The sequence below is a fragment of the Haliaeetus albicilla genome, chromosome 26 (assembly GCF_947461875.1).
Source record: "Haliaeetus albicilla chromosome 26, bHalAlb1.1, whole genome shotgun sequence".
Lineage (NCBI taxonomy): Eukaryota > Metazoa > Chordata > Aves > Accipitriformes > Accipitridae > Haliaeetus > Haliaeetus albicilla.
In genome coordinates, this window is record NC_091508.1 from 1339999 (window position 1) to 1360568 (window position 20570).

The 20570-nt window shown below is 50.4% G+C and overlaps 1 protein-coding gene across 5 annotated transcripts; it reads left to right on the forward strand.

The window, feature by feature from the left end:
• Positions 1-1118: 1118 nt before the first annotated feature.
• On the forward strand, positions 1119-13100 carry INKA2 (inka box actin regulator 2). 5 transcript variants are annotated; one of them, XM_069770540.1, is made up of 3 exons: positions 1172-1254; positions 10906-11012; positions 11155-13100. In XM_069770540.1, exons 2-3 carry the CDS (start codon positions 10998-11000, stop codon positions 12145-12147), a joined length of 1008 nt encoding a protein of 335 aa, XP_069626641.1. In that variant the 5' UTR covers positions 1172-1254; positions 10906-10997; the 3' UTR covers positions 12148-13100. The 5 variants fall into 5 exon arrangements, with proteins under 5 accessions (XP_069626640.1, XP_069626641.1, XP_069626642.1 ...); XM_069770541.1 differs by lacking the exon at positions 1172-1254 and adding an exon at positions 9005-9545; XM_069770539.1 differs by lacking the exon at positions 10906-11012 and having other exon boundaries at positions 1119-1254.
• Positions 13101-20570: the final 7470 nt, after the last annotated feature.

Here is a 20570-nt window from a genome sequence, read left to right on the forward strand (position 1 = left end):
GATTAGGTTTTTCATCCCAAATTTGAAAACACAGAGTAGTATTTCTCATCCTATCGAGTTCTTTACTGTTGCAGAACGATTCAGACAAACCTTGCTAAACCATTACAGGGGACTCAGTACTTATCATCTAAACAACACATTTTGCATATAAGCTGAGAATACTACAGATATATGAGAAATGCCGAAAAATGCAGACCCTTTCAAATTCAATGCAGTTATCAAGTCTGATGATACAAAAGTGCTTGTATTTTTTCCTGGCTCATCTGTCCATCTGTTTGATTTCCTGGGGCGACAAGCAGTATCAGAGCTTGTTGATCGGAGGGGAAAAAATCCTGCCCTTAGAGGAGCGCATCTGTAGCACTGACAATATCCCTCATCCCCAGGAAGTTTCCAGCTGCTGCCGTGTGTGTGGACTCCTCTCAGCCGAAACGCTGCGAGGAAACAAACCCCGCTGTTCTGAAAAGAAACCCACGCTAAGAATTTGCAGCACCTGTTTCTCGCAGCTCCCTAAGCATGTGCTGTTCCTGACAAAGGGCGTTTTGATAACGGCACGGTCATGTGCGAAGTTCAGCGCTGGCGCTATTGCCACCTTCCAGGGGAATCTCTAACATCCCCCAAGGTGCCAACGCTCAGCTTGTCCCGGGAGGGACGTGCCCCCCCCGGACGGAACAAAACGGGGAAAACCACAACTGGGTGGCCTTGCCGTTTGTCGCGATTAAGGCCATGGAGGTTAATGCACGCTTCTGCTGGGCTGCTGGGTCTCTGCAGAGCGATCCGCCGAACCTCCACCGCAGCCGTCTGACCCACCGAACTTTTTCTCTGCCGGGAGGGAGACGGGGCCGATTCCCCTCCCGCGCTACCGGCGTCCCCGACTCCTGGCTTTGCTTCTGCCTTCCACGCAAGAAGCCTCCCACCCTCTGACGCCTCCACCGGGACTCCCAGGCCCTGCAGCCCGTGGAGGGGGGGGGGGGGAGCATGGGGCAACCCCCCCCCCTTTTTTTTTCCCCAGCGCACCGCCGCTCGGGGACGCGGCTCCGACACCGCCCCCCTCCCCGACAGCGCGGCCGGGGCTCTGCCCCGCCGGCAGCAGCAGCAGCAGCCGCCGCCCCCCGGTGCCGCCCCCCCCCCGCCCGGCTTCCCCCCCCTCCTTCTTCCCCCGCACCGCGGGTGGCTGCGCGGGCGGAGCGGCCGCATGGAGGGGCCGCGCCGAGCCGGGCCATGGAGCACCACCTGCGGCGGCTGAGGCAGGAGCTGGTAAGGGGGCGGGCGGGGGGGGGTCCCGGGGTCCCCTCGCCGGGGTCCGGACCGCGGTGGCCGGTGTCTGTGCGGTGCGCGGAGCCCGAGCTCTGCGGGGCTCGGGTCTTTTTTTTTGGGGGGGGGGGGGGGGTGCGGGACAGCGGCCCCCGCCGCGGGAGGGGAAGGGCAGGTCCTGGGCACGGCCGGTGTCCGCCTGGCCGGGGGGAGGTCGGGGTCCCCCCGCAGGCTGTGTGTGTGTCCCCCCACCCCGCTCCCCTCATGTCTGCGTCGCCCCGAGTCGGGCGGCAAGGCTCAGGCTCCCAGCGCCGGTCCGTCGGTCGGTCGGTCGGATGCCGCCGGTCCGTTCGTCTGCGAGAGGGAAGACGGGGACGGGGACGGGGACGGGGACGGGGCGGGGGGGGGGCTCCGGCGGCTTTGAAGAAAAGATGCCAGCGAGGATCGGAAATCAAAGAAACATTGGCAGAAATCGCCGATCAGAGTAAGTTTACGGGCATCAAAGTGATGCGAACGGAGCGTGCGCTTGCCACCTCCGAAAATACTACTTCTTTAATAGGAAACCCTTTGTCATAAATCAGCGCTGTTTTCTCCCTCCTCCCGCTCCCATTCAGACGGGAACCTCACTCGCTGAACTTGCTTGGGCTTGTCCGCAAGCCAGAGGCACTGTTGGTGCACTGGGGCTTGCTGGGGGCGGGTTGGTAGGGAGAACGGACCCTTTCCAAAATAGGGTTCCGGCGCTCGGGAGGGCTGGCTGGCTGGGGAGTCCTGCTTGTTCAGATAAATAGATAATGAGAACAAAAGGGGAAGACAAGGCAGGGCAGAAACGGGTGGGTGAAGTTTCTCATGCACAAAAGCTTCCCGGTTCAGGGCTTAATAGGACGTTGTTTTCAGCTGGTATTTGTGCTAGCCAGAGTTTTACAGAGCGGGCTCATACACAGTATTGCTATCCTGCCCGCGTTACGGGAAACGTTTTGTGTATAAGCAACACCATTGGAGTCAATACAGAGACACGCAAAGTTACAGCTGTGCCCAGGGCAGGCCAGGGACTCGCCGGTGCTCCTGCAGATGGGACGTGGCATGCAAAGCCCGGGCTTTACTCCCAATAAATGTGGCAGCAATGACATTTAACCTGCTAGCGTTACCAGTGTTGCCCTAGCAAGCAAAGGAGCTGGAAGACAAACTAAAACAAAGGAAAATGAGAGTCACTGGTGTACTGTACGCTGGGTGCGATGAATGAAATGCAAACTGTAAATGAGGACGTGTGTTATAATCTGGAAGATCTTTAAAATCTGAACGAGTTGGAAGGTGGGATGGGTAAAAAGAGTAACTTTCAAAAGAGCGTGCTTAGAATAAGGTTCCTAAATCTGTGTTTTGTCTTCTAAACAAATCAGTTTCAGTATCTGAGCAGTATTTTTTATAGAAGCCTAAACATTGCACCTTTACTTGTGAGTCTAAAACATGCCTATTTTGTAGCACACAACATAACTTCTGAAGAATTTGAATATATTCAAAAGGAAGGCAGATCCCTCACAACGTGAAAACCAAAAAATACTTAAAATGAGAAAATTCTGGTTTTGTTCATACCCTTGCTATAATGCAGTAATGTATTTTTTTGAATTGTAAAAATATGCCAATTTTTATTATATTGATAAACCAAGACCTTAGCCTGGCAAAGATTTATGTATATACTTGGCTTAAAAAACTGGGAAGTGGAGTTGTCACCTTCCGTAGGACTACTCCCCCCCCCCCCCCTTTTTTGTTGTTGCTTAAAAACTTACTTCGGCAACAAATTCTCAGGGTATCAGAGTGCAGTCTTGGAGCTGTTGTGAGCACAGGCGTGCCAGGACAGCCCACAGAGTGACAGCTGGAGAGACCCTCTGCCTTACAGCACGCCGTCAGAAACAATTCCTTTCATCAGCAACTTAAGTGAGCTGCAGATTGCATTTAGTGAAGGCAGGAGGACTGTCTTAATTAAAACAACCATAAATGATATTCTGAGCAATAACATCTTTTAAAAATCAATACTTTCAAGATAGCCCGGAATTAAAATAGATTAATGTTTCTTTAAAGACCAGCAAGCAGTGCAATAGACAGCTGGGACCATCTGCATTGAATGGTGAGTGGGAACTGAACCTCTTGACCCTGCTTCTTTGCCACTTTCTTCATTACTGGGCAGGTCATGCCTCCAGACATTAAATGCACCAGAACCAAGAATCATGCGGGAGGAATGGTGGGAAGGACTTGGCCAGATCGAGACAATGAGCCACCCCGTGTGCAGCTAAACGGGAATCCAGTTCCAGGGCATCACTGCAAACTTGGAAACACAGTGGTTTGCGTTATGTCCAAGGAGCAGCTCCGGTCAGGTGGGAGGGAGCAGGGTCGTGCAGGGGTGTTCTGCAAAAATGCCGAGTTTGAGGAACCAGGCTGGCTGAGGCTGGTCTGTGTAACACATGAAAGCTAGAGGCCATTCGATTAGCAGAAGTTTAGTTTGTCTCAGTGGAAACTACTGCAGCCTTTGGCTGGTTTTGAGGAGGGGATTGTCTCAAAAAAGAGCAGATGTCGGCACAGCTCCCCGTTCCCAAGGAAGGGTTATCTTCAAGTGCAGCTCTATCACGCACCATTGTGGGATTCAGGATTCCAGCTCTGATTTTTCCTTCTTCTGCTTTGTGTATTAAAAACATATTTAAATAATTGTGGGCTTGGTTTGGGCTGCTGGTATGGCCCAGCATTTCAACACACAGCCTAGGCATTGAGATCACACCGTGCTTTGCCAGGCAAGTCACAGATGAGCGTGGGTCCGGGCATGCTTGCACCGGTCTTCGCATCTCCCCTGGGAAAGCTCTGCCATGGCTCCGAAGGGTGAATCTGACCCATTTCGGTCAATGAGAGATCTCCTATTCCAATCGCATGTTTTCCATTGTAAGCTGATAGTTTCTGGCATGTGTGGTGTCCCTTTGATTGGAATTCATTCAGAAGCTTTCACGTGCAAATGCTTCACAGCCAGGAGAGCCTCAGCTGACACAGCCATTCATCCCAACTGGGTGTGGGATCGGGGGGCTCTGCAGTCGGATTGATTGCCGAAGCTGGGGTCCTCATCCCGGTGCTGTGGAGCCATTTTGGACAAGCCGTGCCAGCTCTCTGCACCTCAGTCTCTGTTTGTTGAAAACACAGAAGACCTTGTTCCCCTCCTGTGGAAAGCCCCTGGAGATTTGTGGACACAGTGTGGTTTGCAAGAATATGCGGTGCTGGTTTGTAAGCCTGGCATGGAATAAGTCATGCTTCTCCACTCCTTCTGTCACCTGTCCTTCATATGGCAGTTGTGAAATGAGCCACAGAGCTTACGAATCTTCCATTAATGCAATTAATACCAATCCTAAAAGTCCTCTTGACTTTATTGGCTGGATTCGGAGTCTGCAGACATCATTCTAAGGCACAGAAATATGATGTCTGCTTTCCAAGTTACAGAATGTTATCTCAGCTGAAAAATCAGATTTAACAAGAATTATCTTGCTCGGGGATTAGCAGAGAGGAATTTCATTTCCGTATCTCACGCTGCAGATGGCATTACCTCCGTAAACTTTCTGACACAGGGATTGTTTGCATTTATACATAGTAACATCAGCATACGTACCACGGGATTGGGGTTTTGAGGCTCTTCTACAATAAGAATAAATCACTTACTATCTAGCTAGGGACTGGCGAGTTCATGGGGTAGATTTATCTTACACTTGGGGTTTGTACGGCTGTAACAGGCGAGGGGTCACAGTCAAGTTAGCTGTAGTTGTAACTTTACTTTGCATGTTTCGGTCTTTCTTGAGGAATCCAGGATATTTCTGGGTTTTCTGTTGCTTTTTTCTAGGAGGAAAAGTATTAAAGTAGGTATTTAAAACAAACCATACCACTCTGACTTGAACTTTTGAATGTTCTCCCTGCACATTCATCATAAATGCATCAAATTATTGAGTTTGATAGAGTCCGACTCCCTTCTTACATTAATTTATGTCCTGGTAGACAATGTTTCTTGCTATGAATATCTTGCAGGAATAGAACATTTGGTCTGAGTGAAAAATACAGCCAATTATTTTCGCTCTTTGTCTCACACTGGGTCCTATTCTGGTAACTGTGTCATACTTGAAAAGGAGTCTGCTGTGTTTTCATTACTGCTATTTCTGAAGGGGCAGCTCTTGTGATTTGCAGTAGAGTAAGGCATAAATGACAGACCTCAAGGTCTAATGTCACTCTAACAGGTGGGAACACACAGCTTCATTTGTATCTCTGCTGATAGAATGGTCCCTTTAAGGATGGCTTTGCCCATCGCTGCAGGAGGTAGCGTTAGAAACTTGGGTGGTTATTGCAGAATCTTGTTCCTTGGTGTTGCCTTAAGAGAAGGTGCAAAGGAGTAACTTGACAGGAGATGTCCTGTCACATATAACCTGGGGAGAGAAAAAGCAGTCGTGGGCTTTGTCCACTTGTTTGTCTCCAGAGAAGACTCCTAAAGATGATGGTGGATTCTTTTAGACTCCCAGCTGCACATATTCAGGAACGTTAAAGACCAGATCCCCCAGTAAACCAGACCACTGGGCTGAAAATCAACACTTTTAACCATCATCTTCAATGGTCAGTCTGTACCTTGAGGCTTGTAGTCTCTCTTATCCCTAGGTTGTGAATAAAAGTCTGAAGGGTGGAGTTCTCTTTCGTCCATTTATTTCCTGGTTGTAGAGAATTGATTTTCTAATTTGCCTTTAAACGTAGCAAGTGTGATTGGGAAGCACAGAACAATATCATTGCAATGGAAAGGAAGGCAATGGAATAAGGAAGATGGTTAATTGAGTGATGTGAACTGTGTCTTTCATGGTTAACATCTGTTTAAGATCTATTCGAACTATGGGGAAAAAAATATTTGGTAAAGTTTCAGCATCCTTCCTCTTTCAGATAAATTGTGAGCTCACAGTTAACATCCTCGTTTATGCCTAAAATACTCTGGAAAGACAAGAGGTAGAAAAGAGACTTGAAATTCTTGTGATAAAAGGACAAAAAGGAGATTGCAGGGAAGAAAAAGAAAGGTGCAACATCAAGCTGGAAAGCAGCTCTCCGTGAGCTGTGCAGTGCACTCCGAAGAGTTATGCCCAGCCACAATTGCAGGCTTGTTGAAGATTAATCTAGTTAGTGACCCAAAGGAAAACAGAGAAACAATATGATCAGCTCAGCAGTTCTAAAATAATTTTGGTCTCTATTATGTCATCCTCTTTAAAGACCAATTGTTTGTTGCTGGTTCTGTTGCCTATCAGCACTATTATTAAGAACTGCTATTTGCCATTTGTTCTTTCCTGTCCTCTTAGCAATAACTTCCTCTCTTTGCATTTCTTTTACCTAAGAGCTGGACATCTGTCTTCCTCCTCATTACAACAAACACACTCAGAGCTCTTCTTTTCAGTTCTCTGTGCTCAGCTGAAAGCCATGGTGTGTTAGCAGGCTTTTTCCTTTTCTCCCATCAGCATCACAAAGCTGCTGCAGTCCTGGGCAGGCCAGATGTGAAGATGTGCTGGGAATACAGACAGCTGTGGCTCGAGGGGATTGATGGGAACTGAATTCTGAGAAATCAGTGAACGTAGGTGCTAATAGGAAAACGTTAGTTCCCAAAGTGGGTTAAAAAAGTTACTTATTTACCTGTGAAGTGGGAAGTGACAAGCAAAATCTCCCTTTTTCGTGGTCTCAGGTGTTTGGTTTTGAATTTGATAAAATGCCAGTAACTGCTGGAGGATGTTCCTTGGGGCAAGTTGTCCTCCTGCTGTGTTAATCAGTGGTGGAAGATCATCGATTTATAGACTGTGTAAACCAATAGCAGTTGTAGTTCTGGGAATAAGTATTTTGAGGAAATCATTAAAAAGGCATGGCTTACAAAGTGATTGATACCTTTGCTACTCAAAATGGTAGATTTCCAATGTAAAAAACCTCCATATTTGAACTCTGCCAGTTTTGCAAGATGTTCACGGCTTGTTGTGTTTTTTCCCCCCTCACACTGAATATTGCTTGCTGATCATTTGAAAGTGCTTGAAAAGCTTTTGAATTTTGCCCTTCAGTTTTCAACGTTCAGGGTGATTGTAGTTTAAGCAAGCTTTGCTTTGGAGAATCATTTAGCCAGAGCTGCCTTGTCCATGCCTTCACAGGAAGATTGATCTGGAGGTAACACCTTACTGCTGGAGAAGAAAGGTTTAACATCACGCACCGAGTCCCAGCCACTGAAGTGGAACACGCGCATCACAACCAACTGGGTGCTCAGCCCTGTGCGTACTTGTCTTGCTATAAAAGGCATCTGCGTTGGCTTGTTCAGAATTAGACTAAAACTTTTTCATGCCAATTTTTAGGGACTGCGAAAGTTTCAGAAAAAGTAATGAGATGCAATTTGAAGTACTTGATTTTTACCTGTTTTATAAATTTAAACATCTGCAAGTTGTCGTGGTTCTAATTTGGCTTTTCTTGGAAGCAGAGGTGCCAAACAACCACTTGTACTGAAGCACAAAGTGTCTCAAATTAGACACCCAGAGTCCCTTGAAATGCTGGCGTATTTGTGCACCTCGAGCAGAGACCAGCAGGTACGAGAAGGGAGGATGCTGATGAGCAAGCTCTGTGCTAGACCCGAAGTTTTGTAATGAATGCCGTTTCCTCTGCACTCTGCTCTGCAGCATGACTGAGCGTGGGGGTGATTCAACAACAGGTTTGGGATTTACAGCTCACAAACATGCACAAGACAGAACATCTCCTGATGCCCCATGGTGGCCAGCTTACATAATGTCACTTGCATAACCCCTGCAAGTACAGTCAGGGTCTCTCTCCACGCCAAATTAAGGCTCTCTGGGGCTTTGTGTCACATTCATGCTCTGTTTGAAATTGCACTTTAGTTCATCACAAATTCCAGTTCCTTCTACGTGAAGCGTGTGACCACAGAGCCAGCGAGGCTGCAGTGGTTGTCCATTCAGCCTTGAGTTCCCATCACTTTGCAGTCAGAGCATCTGTTTGGCTTCCAGCCCAATCTGCTGGATTATGCACAGAAACTTTTTGTCCTCCAGCAGCCCGGATAGTTCAATCTTGAACCTTCACCAGGGTGGTGGTCCCTCTTCTGTGGGAGATTGTTCCTTTTCGAAGAGTCTCAGAGAAGCCAGTCTGAACTTGGGAGAACTGAGATCTTCTTGGCAAAGCAGAGAGAGTGGCTGTTAGACACGGAGGAAGAAACTTTTTTTTTTTCCTCAGAGTTTTCTCTCCAAGGTGAGGACTCTTAATTACCTCAGGGTAATTACTAGTGGATGAAATCCAAGCCCCTTCTGCAGGCTGCAGAAGTCAGTGACTTCACTTTGGGCTGGGTTTCACTCACTCTTCAGTTCTGTAAAAGACTGAACAGATACCATGAAAAGCAAAAGCTAAAGTAGAAGGGGAGTTGTCTGCTGTTTGTTTTAACTTGCACAACCCAAAGTTTTAGCAGTGTTTGCAAGCAGAGTTAAAAGCCTCAGGATCTTTGAAATTATCTTGCTGATGGTGGGAATCACATGGCCAGAGGGACACCAAGGCTAAGTCCAGAGGGCAGGATTCGTCCCACCCCAAAGCAGGTTACTGAAACCGGACAGATGAGTCATGTCCCGAAAGCCCCCGTTTCTCCCCCTCTGCTGCGAGGGGGACGGCTCAGCCCAGCCCTCAGCGCCGGCAGTGCTGGGCATCAGGGGAGAAGTGTCCAAGGCTCGTAGTCATTCATGGGAAAGCGTTTCCACTGACGAAAACATCTCCACTCCTTCTCCAGTGGCTCGGGCTCGCCAGGCTGGTGCTGGTGCCAGGTTTGGCAGAACAAGCTCATTTGTTCAGAAGGAAAAGTGCTGGAGCCTGAGCGTTCGGGGCTCAGGTCTTTTCTTGTCAGGGGGAGACGGGATCTGCCCATGAGAAACGACCACACTGACGATAAATGCTGCCTATGAAATTTTAATGCTTAATAGAGCCTCGCTGGATGAGGTATGCATTGTAATGATACCACCCATCACGGGGGAGTTAATTGAATCAATGAGGTGAACAGCAGAGCCGTCCAGCATATGCCGAGGGTTTGATCAGCCCAGTCATTACCGCAGGACCTCGTCACTCACCACGGCGTGATTACAGCGCTGCGCTGGCCAGGGGATTTGGTGGGAAGTGGCCAATGAGGGGCCAAGCTGGCTCCAAATCCAGCTTTTTGCAAAGCCCCAGATAAAACAGACTTCCATTAATAAGGCGAGAAAGGTTAGGACAAGAAGCATTACAGCAAATCTGGAGAGGTAAGGTGATAGTTTTGTCTGAGGCTTGTAGAGCATATGGCCCCAGCTTTTGTACGGGTAACCCAAGAGCTTGGTTAGTCTGTAAGTGGGGCATTATTTGCATGTCTACAGAAGTAGAGGTTTATTTGCTGATGGTAAAAAATTAGATAGCTGGAGACACTTGATAGTGTAATCGGAAAGCTAAACACAGATTTTCTGTATCTTCACAGCTTGTGTGTTCTTTCTGGGTGATAAATAAGTTTCTTGGGAGTGAAGCTATGAAAAATGATCGTAACCTGTCAGCTAGTTTTAGGTTCTGGGGTTTGAAGTGGAGATTTGTGGTCAGAAACTGTTGAGGAGCTTTCCGCTTATGGAGCTAGATTGTTACAGACGATCCAATTTTTTGATGACTGCTCTTTCTCACTGGTCAGATCCACATACAGAAATGGAAATAGAGCAAGTAATTGAACTAACTTAGTTAAAATGAAGGAGATGTAAAAAAGTAAACCTTGATCACATAAAGCTGAACATAAGATGCATCCGTCCTTTTTCACCCCAAGCTTGAGATCTATTTCTGTACAAAAATTGTGACGAGCCTTTTAAACTGTTTATGACAGTGTAGGCTGAAGCTTTTCCTAGACAGTGGTAATCTCTTCTGCAAACCACCTTACATCAATGTGACAAGTCTTCACCTTCAGCCCTGCCATCCCCTGCTGTTCTTCCCCTCTCCTTCCCATTCCCCACTCCCCCTCCCTGCTAAAAAAAAAAAAAGTGGCAGCTGTTGGAAAGTATAGCCCATTTGTTTTATGATGCCGCTTTGGGAATATGATCCAGATCCTACATGAGAGAGAGAAAGCAACAGAGCGAAAGAGTGGAGGGGGAAGTTTAGAAGCTCTGGAAAATAGCTTGCTTATTTTAAGTCTAGTCTAGAAAGTTAAATCTTTATAGCAAGGTTCAGGGATAAAGCAGAACTGCTACTAAAGGCTCTAGCTTGGGAACCAAAGGGATTGCTAGTTTAACGTAAGTAATTTTTGAGTCTGTTGGTTGGTTTGTACAAAATTTCAAGTGCATTGAAATGTCTTTGATTGTCCTGTAATGAGGGTATTAAGATCTGAAGATGTGTTATATAGTAACAATGCGATTCTTAATGGGGTTTATTTTTAATTTACTTTAGCACTTTAGGTAAAGAAGCAAGGTTCTTTGTGGAAGGTACTTCTGTTCATTATTCTGACTCCTGATTTCAGTTAGTTACAGGGCACAAAAGACACAAAAGCAGAAGAATATGCTAAGACTGGTGGCAGCCAGAACCATTCATAGTTCTACACCTTGGATTTGTGCCAAGCAATTAATGGAAATTCAAACTATTTATTTTTGTTGTCAGGTCAAAAAATCCACTCCTCCTGTCAGCTCCTCTTATTCCTGGAGGGAAACTCCTAGAAAAATCTAAGAAAAATCCAATTGCTCTTCCATGAAATGGATGTAGTACAGGTAGGATGCATCTAAAATGTAGTCAGTAGGACGAGGTGATGTTTCAGAAAGCTGCTCATCCCAGCTCTCCTGCCGTTTGGTCAAAATTTTCTTGCTCGCTCCTGGCGACACTGACTCGATCTCTGCTTCCTTCCCTCCACAGCTGTCCATGAAGGAGGTTGGAGACGGGCTGCACGAGCAGATGAACTGCATGATGGGTGCACTGCAGGAGCTGAAACTCCTCCAGGTCCAGACAGCTTTGGAGCAGTTGGACATCTCGGGGAGCCGGAGCAACGTTTCTGGCATTGAGCAGCACCAGTGCTGCCGAAGCAGCAGCGACGTGCCCAGGACCCGGCAGGACGAGGGGCTGCGGGGGGAGGCATCGGTGGAGGAGCACAGCCCCACGGCCCTCACTTGTGCTGTGCCGCGGCTGGTGGGTTTGTCCCATCCCGTTGCGCTCCCGGCGGGCGGCCACCTTAAAGACACCCCCTCCTCCTTCAGGAGCCTCCGTGATGAGGATGTTTGTCACCCAAAAGGACCTTCCTCCGCGTCGATCAGAGCGGAGCACGTCCGCCCAAGGACATTCAAGCCCAGTAGCCAGGGCACAGCTGGGGGCTGGCCAGCATGCCAGGAGTGCCCAGGGTGCGACGATGGCCATGACTGGACATCCTCCCTAATGTCCCAGAGCAGGAATCGGCAGCCGCTGGTGCTGGGGGATAACATCTTTGCAGACTTGGTTGGGAACTGGTTGGATCTGCCAGAGCTGGATAAGAAGGGGGAAAAGAACGAGGCGTCGCTGTCCATGAGCAGATCCCAGGAGCTCTGCAGGAAGTTCTCCCTCACAGCCAACATCTTCAAGAAGTTCCTGAGGAGCGTTCGGCCAGACCGAGACAGGCTTCTCAAGGAGAAACCTTGCTGGCTTCCGCCTGAAGACAAACAGCCCAAAATTTCTAAGAGACCCAAAAAGATGAACAAACTCAAGGGGACGTTTTACTTCCCACTTCATGGGAACATCCAGAACCATCACAGCAAAGCGGAGAGGTGCCCGAAGGCAGAAAGCAACGGCGAGAAACCCAAAATTGGCACCAAGAAAGTCCACGATACCATAGACTACACCCAGTCTGGGTTTGACATCAATACAGCTGTTTGGGTCTGAGGTCGTCAGTGTTCTCTGCTCTGTCAAGCATTTGTTCCACACCGGGGAGGACCTGGAGGCCGTACACTTCTTTTCAGGAGACCCTTGAGCTCTCAACATGGACTGAGATGAGAGAGGCGTCCTCTGCAAAACATGCTGTGGGCTTCCGTCGCCTGCAAGTGGCATTTTCCAGAGAACTACAGCTTCAGGGGCAGTCCGAGCAGCAGCTGACACAGCCCCATGTGGGGAGACTTTTGGGGACTGATATTTGCAAAAATATTCAGAATCTTTAGCAGCTTTAGGGTGAGTGGTGCCATGGATGACCAGCTCCTGGAGCCCAGCTTAAGATAGCCACTTCAGGCCCATTCCATCATCTCTAGTTAAAATAGCTGCAGCACAAAATTCACTGTGTGCATGTGTGTGTATGAGTGTGCAAATATATATATAGTTTTTTTTTTTAAAAAAAAAATCTATTCCTGCTTGTGTGCACTTAAAACTGGGTTATAAACCAGGCAATTCAAGCATTGTACCTGAAGCACTTGTTATTTAAATTGAAAGAAATAAGTTTGAATTTATAAGACTTAAACAATTGCTAAGTGGGGGTGTTGAACCCCAGCTTTGTTGTAGTTCAGCTGTGGGGTTTTCCCCATAAACTGCATCTCCACCGTGCTCCCAGCATCTCTCCTTCCCCTGCCAGTTAAACCAGTATGACACAAGGCTCTTTTCACGGAAATTTGTGACCCTCAAGCTCTCAGCAGGTTTTCCTTCTCTCCCCATGCCCTTCTCCCCACAGGTCGCACCAGATGCAGTGTTGCAAAAGTTTATTGTTGAGGTTGCACCAAGTTACAAAGTTGCAACAGACTTTTATTGTTGTTGTTTCCTATTGCTGTTGTGTACAAACCTCGTCTTGACAGAACCAAGTTCTTCAGTGTCCGGCTCTCCAAGAGTAACCAATAAAGTGACATCAGTCTCCAGCACGCTCTGGGGCCGACTCCGTCCCGGGGCGACCCTCAGTCCTGCTTTTCTCCAGGGCAGAAGCTGTTGGGTTTTCACTGTCATGAAAACTCGGCCGAGTAGGCACGAAAGGCTCGGCTGGCAGGGGTCGGAGCCGGGAGCGCATGCGGTTTGTGTCAGCCTGTTCCCAGCGGGGACTGGGGAGTTTGGGGAGCGGCCAGGAGAGTTTCCATTCAAGGAGGGGTTATAAATCATAGCAGGGATAATAGCTGCAGCCGGAGTTCCCTGCCAGGGTCCCAGCGCTGCCCCGGAGGCACGTCCCACTGCAGCCCATGCACGTCCCCGAGAGCCTTCGGGTAACGCTTCAACGTCCATCTTCCTCCCCCAGCACGGGGAAAAGGCGGAGGGAGAAATGTTTGGGGGAGAAGCTGCTGCTGAGGGAAGGGCCTCGGAGCCGCGCAGTCCCTGGCTCGTGGAGGGGGACGAGCCCACGCGGGTCCTGCCGCAGCCTCCTGCCCCGCCGTGGGTCCTCCCCTCTCCGTCTCCGGGAGTTAAACGTGATTGAGGCAAGTTCCCGGCAGCTCCCTGAGCCACAGTCTCAAGAGCATGAAGGTGGCGCAGAGCCTATTGATTGCATTGCAGCCCCCCATTTCCATTACCCTCACCAGATGCTTCGTGTGTGCAGCAGTGTTAGGTTGCAAAAACCTGTTCCGCTCACTCCAAGTTTAGGAAGGGCTTATGAGTGAGGAGTAGTATTGTTTTTTTTTTTAAACATGCAATTCTATTCCTGTTGTAACGTCCCAAGACAGAGAGGCCAGTGGAGCAGAGGCATGGAGGGAGAATTTTTTTTTTTTCCCTTGCAAATTAAATATAGGCACAAGGCAAGCCCCGTTTCTGCCCATACAAGGAGAGGAGTGGGTCAGCATCTGAAAGCTATGCTCAGCACTTTTTCAGGAACCTGAGTTGCAAGCAAGCTTTTGTTTTTCCTCCTCACAGGCTTTAGGTCTGGTTGTTTTCCCCTTCTTCATTTCTCTGAATACCAAAAGGCTGTTCCTAAAGCATTTTGTTTTCCTCCTCTTTTATCAGTAGTTCATCCTGTTTGTTACAAATACACCCTCCCAGCTCCCACCAGCCTTTCCATAGGGTCAGCAAAGAGGAGAAGGAGCTTTCTGTAAGCAGCAGCACAAGAGTGAGCAACAGCTTTTCCTGCACCAGCCTCAGTCCCCGGAGAGCGTGGCCTCACCCCGGGGCTCCCCGCTGCCCAGGCACAACGGCAGAGACCCAGCGGAGGGCCAGGCTGACACCGCAGCGGGGAGCACCGAGCACGATGGCATTGCCCCATGGTACCCCCCATCCCCAGGAGCACGTCCCAGCCTGGCACTGAAGGCTGAGCCCCACGCAGAGAGAAGCACCATGCCAGATGGAGAAAGGCTCTAACATGCTAAGCATCCATACCAGGGGCTTTTTAAATTTGTCACTGAGCATTGCCCTCAGCTGTGATGAGTGTGGTGGGCAGCCGGCAAGGGCTCAGGCTGAGCGTGGCAGGGCAGGGGGACGGGCACAGCTATGGCCACGGCGACATTTCAGCCGAGAGATGAAGGGTACATCTCTGCAGGTGGTTACCTCTCCAAGGCCATGTATTATCCAGGAAAGAGGATGAGTTTATGCAGGACACAGGGAGATCTCGAGCCTAAAATGTACATTGGGAACCTACTCCGTGGGAAAAGCAGGTCTCAGGGATTGCCCCCCATTGCCTCCCGTCGGTGCCACCCCCGTCCAGCCCACACCTCCAGCACCCTGCAGAGGCTGTGCAACCCAGGGCTTTAAAAACCCAAACCCACTTTGCCAGCACACGTGGTCCCTTGCAAATGCTGGATCCCCCACCCCAGCAGCTGTCGCTGTGCCGCTCCCCCCCACCGACGGGGTCTTGCGCGGAGCCGATGGGAAGTTTCTCCTGAGAAGGAGCAGTTCTGGCCCCGCGTGCTCCCAGCAGCTGCCCCGGCCCACAGAACAGAGCCAGGTCATCCTGCCCGCGGACGCTTGCACCAGGGAGCTGCCCAAAGATCAGCTGCTAAACCCAGCCTTCTCTGTCCCTGCTCAGAGGAAACGCTATTGTTTCTAGTTTCACGTGGAAAGGGCAGTTCTTGGTCCCAGCTGCCACCCACGTGTTCCTTTCCCACCCAAAATAATTGCTCCTGCTGCAGGCAGCACTGCCAAGTCCGTGCCTGCTCCCACCCGAATCCCCGTGAGTGGGATCAGAGCCGGGGTCAGAGCCCGTGCGGGGTCCCTTCACCCCCGGCACCCGCTGCTCCTCCCTCTGCTGTGCCTGCAATTGCTGGCAAGGCAAACGTTCGGCTTTGGGGATCACAAAGGATGAACGCCAGCCCCAGGACAGAGGTGGTGGTGTTTGTTTGCTTAATTTCTTCTTTTTTCGAAGGAACAGATCCCTACCAGGGCACTTTGCACAGACAGCTGACTGAATGCCCAACATAGTTTCTAATGTATTTATGTTCTCTCTGACTCTTAAGTGTATCTTCAAAGGATGTTTTGCATTGAAATGGGATTTTCCAGGGTGTTTGCAGTGACAAATTGTGTGACCTAGGCTTCAAACAGCCACTTGAAAATTGCAAGTAGATGTAGCTGGATCTCAAAGTCCTTAAGAGAAAAAAATATTTAATAAATATTCTTTAAGAGGCATTCAAATAATAAAGAATATCAGCCAAGCCAGACACCCTATCTAATTTGGTCTCCGGAGCAGGATCTGCTAATAGATCAGGGTAGGATTTGTGAATTACCATTTCGCTTCTCCAGGGACTTTTCCTGAAATTATAATGGTTTTCTCTCCTCTTTTTTCATGAAACTGCCATGTAATCGTTCCCTGTTATTAAGCATGAAACCTACCTAATTAGCACAATGACAGTCTTTAATGAGGCCCTGGCTGCGTTCTGCATCTTTGATAGGAGTGGTTAATACCAAACACGGGACAATAATTACAGAAACACATTCCCCCATGAACTTGCCCCGTGGCAGGCAGCAGTGGCAAATGGAGCTTGGGCATTCAGGTTTATTAGAAACCTCTGTTCTTGGGGTATGCTAAGCCCAGATGGGATCAAATGCGCTGGAGTTAATTTGACGCCAATAACATTCATTCAAACACCAGGGATTAATAAACTGACACGAGGGGAGCTGCTGTTCACTGCACACCTCATATTTGCAGCCGAGGGGAGGAGGTTGCTGCTGGATGAGGCTGCAGACCCCCCTCCGGCACCGGTGGGCAGAAGGCAGGGGCAGGTCGGGGGGGAAGGTGTTCCGTGCTCTTGGTGCTTGCAGGATTCCCCTTCTGCAGGGGGTGGCCGGGGTCCTGCTCGGCCAAGGGCTGGATGAGCAGCACAGCTCAGCCCCTTCCAAAGCTCACATCACGCAGCATCGCGTCTCTGCCGCTGCCAAGCGGCTCTGGCACCGCTGAAATGGATAGGTGCTGGATCTGGCCCATATGGCTTAATGCATAGAGAGGATTTGGCTCTTAACATTAATAGAGTGCTTTTCCAGGAGCTGCTCCTCACTCTGCCTCCCTGGGCTTTCCCTTCCCCGCCAGCGCTGATGCTAACACCCCGCTCTTCCAGCCAGATGGCCTCCAGAAGGCTCACAAATGTGCCTTGTAATTAAAAAGCCTTTATTTTCAAAACCATTTCACAGCTTATTCTTCTGACAATGGGATGGGGCTTCTTAGGCTAATGCTGGGCAAGAGGAAAGGAAAATACAGGCTGGCTGCTGCCCGTCATGTTTTCCTTTCCCATGACACAGGTTATATTTACTATTTACCCGCTGAAGCTGAGGGTCCCACGTGCCTGCAAACCTGCGCCACTGCCGAAGCCTCCCCTGGGCCAGCACTCATCTTCCCTAACGATACTCGGCTCTGTCCCCGTTAACCATCCGTGCTGATGTGCCTAACTAACCCGAAAGGCTTTCTGACTGGAGACTGAGCAAATTTAACAATTTCCCCACGATTCCCCTTGTACTGAGTCCGGCAGAAAAGAAACCAATTGCCACATCCTTGCTGAACTGAGATCCACTTTATTCAAAAAGTCCAGCACTGTTTTATTGACTCCAGCACATTCTCAGTCGCCTTCGTGGCATTACTAATCAACAGCAGAATATCTTCTACTTCTTTAAACAGCGTTTCTAAAACATGGACCGTGCCTCTTTAGCGTCCCTGTCTCTGCAGAAAGAGGCTGTATTCTATTTCTCTTTCCTTTTGTTCAAGTTCATTTGTATCCACGTGGCATTTCTAATCAAGAAATCGTACCCCCTTCCAGCTGGCAGGCAGTCTCGTGTGCTGATTTTAAAGCATAAATAAACCCCAGGTTTTTTTGCAACCATTTGCCGAGGCCGAGGCCGGGCTGTGGCACCGTTGGGGGAGCCCCTTCACCCCCTCGGCTCTGCCCCGGCCAGACGGGGCCGTAGCCCAGGCTCAGCCTCCCCGTTGGGGCTGATGTCCTCAGCCTCCCCGCTTGCCTTTCTGCAGCCGGGGGGGTCGGTCGTGGCCGGGTGCTCGCCCCCTCCAGCGACTTCTCATCTGCCTGTTTTTCAGGAGCGTTTCCTGCAATAAGGGTATTGAGCAAAGCCTCTGAGCTGGCTCAGATTTCCTGGCTTTCGCTGAACAGGAAAAAAAAAGGGAGGGGGGAAATCAATATCCCAGAAAGAAGAAACGCCTGATCCTGTGTCGGTCCTCACCTTGGGCAGGCTGGAGGTTAATTCGGAAAGCACTTTCCGACATGCTATAAATGCACCCTTAAATCCCACCAGAGCCAGTGGGACACAAGCTCCAGGGTCCGGAAAGGAGGCTGAGGGGTCCTTGCTCACGCTCTCTCCGTCCTTTGCACCAAAGCCCACCCGGGCCCCTCCGCCGGCGCGGGGGGAAGGGGCTGGACGCGGCTGCGGCCTCGGTGCGGGAGCGGAGGAAGAGGAGCTTGGGGCTGACCTTGATCACCGGCCGTCACCTCCTCCCACGGGGCTGGCACCGGGTCCCTGGGCGGGCAGAGGGGCTGCCCTGGCACAGAGCAGAGCCCACGGCACAGGGGTGGTTCACGCCGGCTTTACCATGCAGCTTCTGCGCTGGGTCCGGCACCACCGCGCTGCCCTGGGGGGCTGCGGGGGTCCCACTGCTCTGGCAACGAGGAGGGAGATCTGCTCCCTCATTAACGGACTAAGGCGGCAATCGAGGCTGGACCTTCCCAGAGGGCTTCGCCGCGTTCATGACATCGGGCTGGAGTTAGCGATGTGACATTTCGAACCTAGAGATAACGAACGTGACATTCTGTCAGGTTTAATTAGTCCCTTTGCTCTGCCGGTGACAGCCGCTGCGGAGGCAGAGCCTGGCTGAAGGCTGGCGGGAGCAGAGGGCTGGTTCCTCCGAAGGCTCCGCGAGCAGAGGGGAGCAGCGGGAGGAGGCTCCGGGACTGGGATAAGCAGTTGCCCGATGAAGCGGTTGCTTTATTCTTAAATGCCTATGTTAACAGCAACCTCCCTTTGCCTAGTTGGGATAATTGAAGGGTCATTCCAGGCCTCCACTCTGTATTTTCTGTCCTCTGTGGTCTGCAACAATCTCCTGGAGCTGAAAAAGCTCCTCAGAGGACTGACTGGGTGTCTCCAGAGAGCACGAACATGCCAGAGTATCCTTCACCTCTGCTCCAGACAGAAGGCATTGCAGCACCAGGTCCCTTCGGAAGGGCAGCATGAAACGAGGTCCCAGTTAACTCGGCGGCGTGGGCAGAGGCCGTGGCAGGCAGCGGTGTAACGTGGCAAGGAACAACCTCTCCGAGCACGTCCGTGCGCCCGGCGACTCCGCTAACCACGTCCAGCCCAACAGCCCTCCCGTCAGCCGGCACAGCCGGCCAAGGCAGCCGGGAAAAAAGTGTCCTGGGGGTCGGGGGGACCTGGTCTCTCCCTCACCCCTCTGAGGCCAAGGGGAGCAGCTCGGGTCCCGGGAGCCACCGCCACCCAGGTCCCTCCAGAGCCCAGCGTGTTCCCTTCCTGGGAGCTGGGATCACGTAACCCTGCGCGGCTCCGAGGACGTTCCTCACCTTCGGTCCCGTTCTGGGATCACTTGGCTGCAGCTCTCCCGAGCTACCTGCGCAGACTTTCCCCCTCCTCGTCTGTTCATTCTGTCCCAGACCAATTACTGAGAGTTTGCACCCAAAGGCAGGCAGCCAGGCATTTATGCATGCAGCTGCCTGATCTGCATGCACTCGTGCTAATTGTGTGGAAACGATTCATGGCCGGCTTTGTACTGAGTTTCCTGCACCCTGAATTGAGCTCTGCTTGTAAAAAGGAGAGCTTGGGTCCTCTGTATTTAAAAGAATTCAAGTGGGGATCTTTCTATTTACTGCTTACCTGGTTTTCAAACATGTCACTGATGTTAGCAATGCTGTCAGCAAGAGTATCTGAGCTTTTCAGAGAACGTACGTGTTATTTGCCTTTTTAAGGTGTCTCCTAAGATGAATGGGAACAAACACTCTACCTGCGGCTACAAACAGAGTCTTGGGAAATTCACTGGAGATAAGATGTATTGCCAGGAAAAGTCGAGCAAAAGTCCTCCTTCTGCAGGGCTTTTATGGGACCTCTAAATCACTCTAGAGATGGACAGGATAAGACACTCGTAGCCTGCCTGTAAAGCAGCAAAACCTGCGGTTTCTTACAAACACCCGGTGGGCAATTCCTCCTACCTCCTTTTCCTCTGCTTAGGAACACCGGTGGAACCCTGCCTGGCTGCAGGGAAGCGTGCCGGGACCAGCTCTCGCCCCGACGAGCCGAGCCCTCGGTGCCCGAGCCGCCCCGAGCCGCCAGCAGCAGAGCGGGGCGATGGCGTGGCTGCGCGCCGGGGACGGCGCCGGCATCGCAGCGGGGCAGGAGGGACGCCTGCTGCCGCGTGGCGAGGGCTCAATGACGGCGTGCTCATGCCCTTTGCATGTGCTTTTAAATCTCTTCTAGAACAACCTGTCACTCCTGCAGCACGTCAAAGGTAAATTTCCCCATATCCCTACCGGAGGGGATTATGTTCCCGGCAGGGGTTCGGGTTTTTTGCCACAATATGATTTAATGTGACAAGTGTAATTAGATGTGACGCGTCTTTGCAACAATTCACTACCTTGGAAAATCACAAACAAGCTTAAAATAAAACAGAATGCATAGACTCACATCTCCCTGTACATCGCAGCTGGAAAAAATAAGCACCAAGTTAAGGACTTTTCGGGGCTTCCTTTGGGAGACGGCAAAGTCATGAACATGATACTATAAATTAATTATTTAGATCCCAGCCCTGCAATGAGAGCCATCTGGCCAGATGCCTTTACCCTTACCAGAGCCCCCTTGGAGTTAATAGCACTCCATGCAGAAAGAAAGAGCTATCCACGTATATCTCTTAATGGACGGAGGCTCCACTCCCTGCCCTGAAACAGGCAGAAATAGAACAAAAATTACTCTTAGCACCT

Coding starts and splice junctions, on each gene's coding strand:
- INKA2 (XM_069770539.1), top strand. CDS start 1,219: ATGGAGCACCACCTGCGGCGGCTGAGGCAGGAGCTG. Junction 1,255..11,154: donor GGCGGCTGAGGCAGGAGCTG/GTAAGGGGGCGG, acceptor TTCCCTCCACAG/CTGTCCATGAAGGAGGTTGG.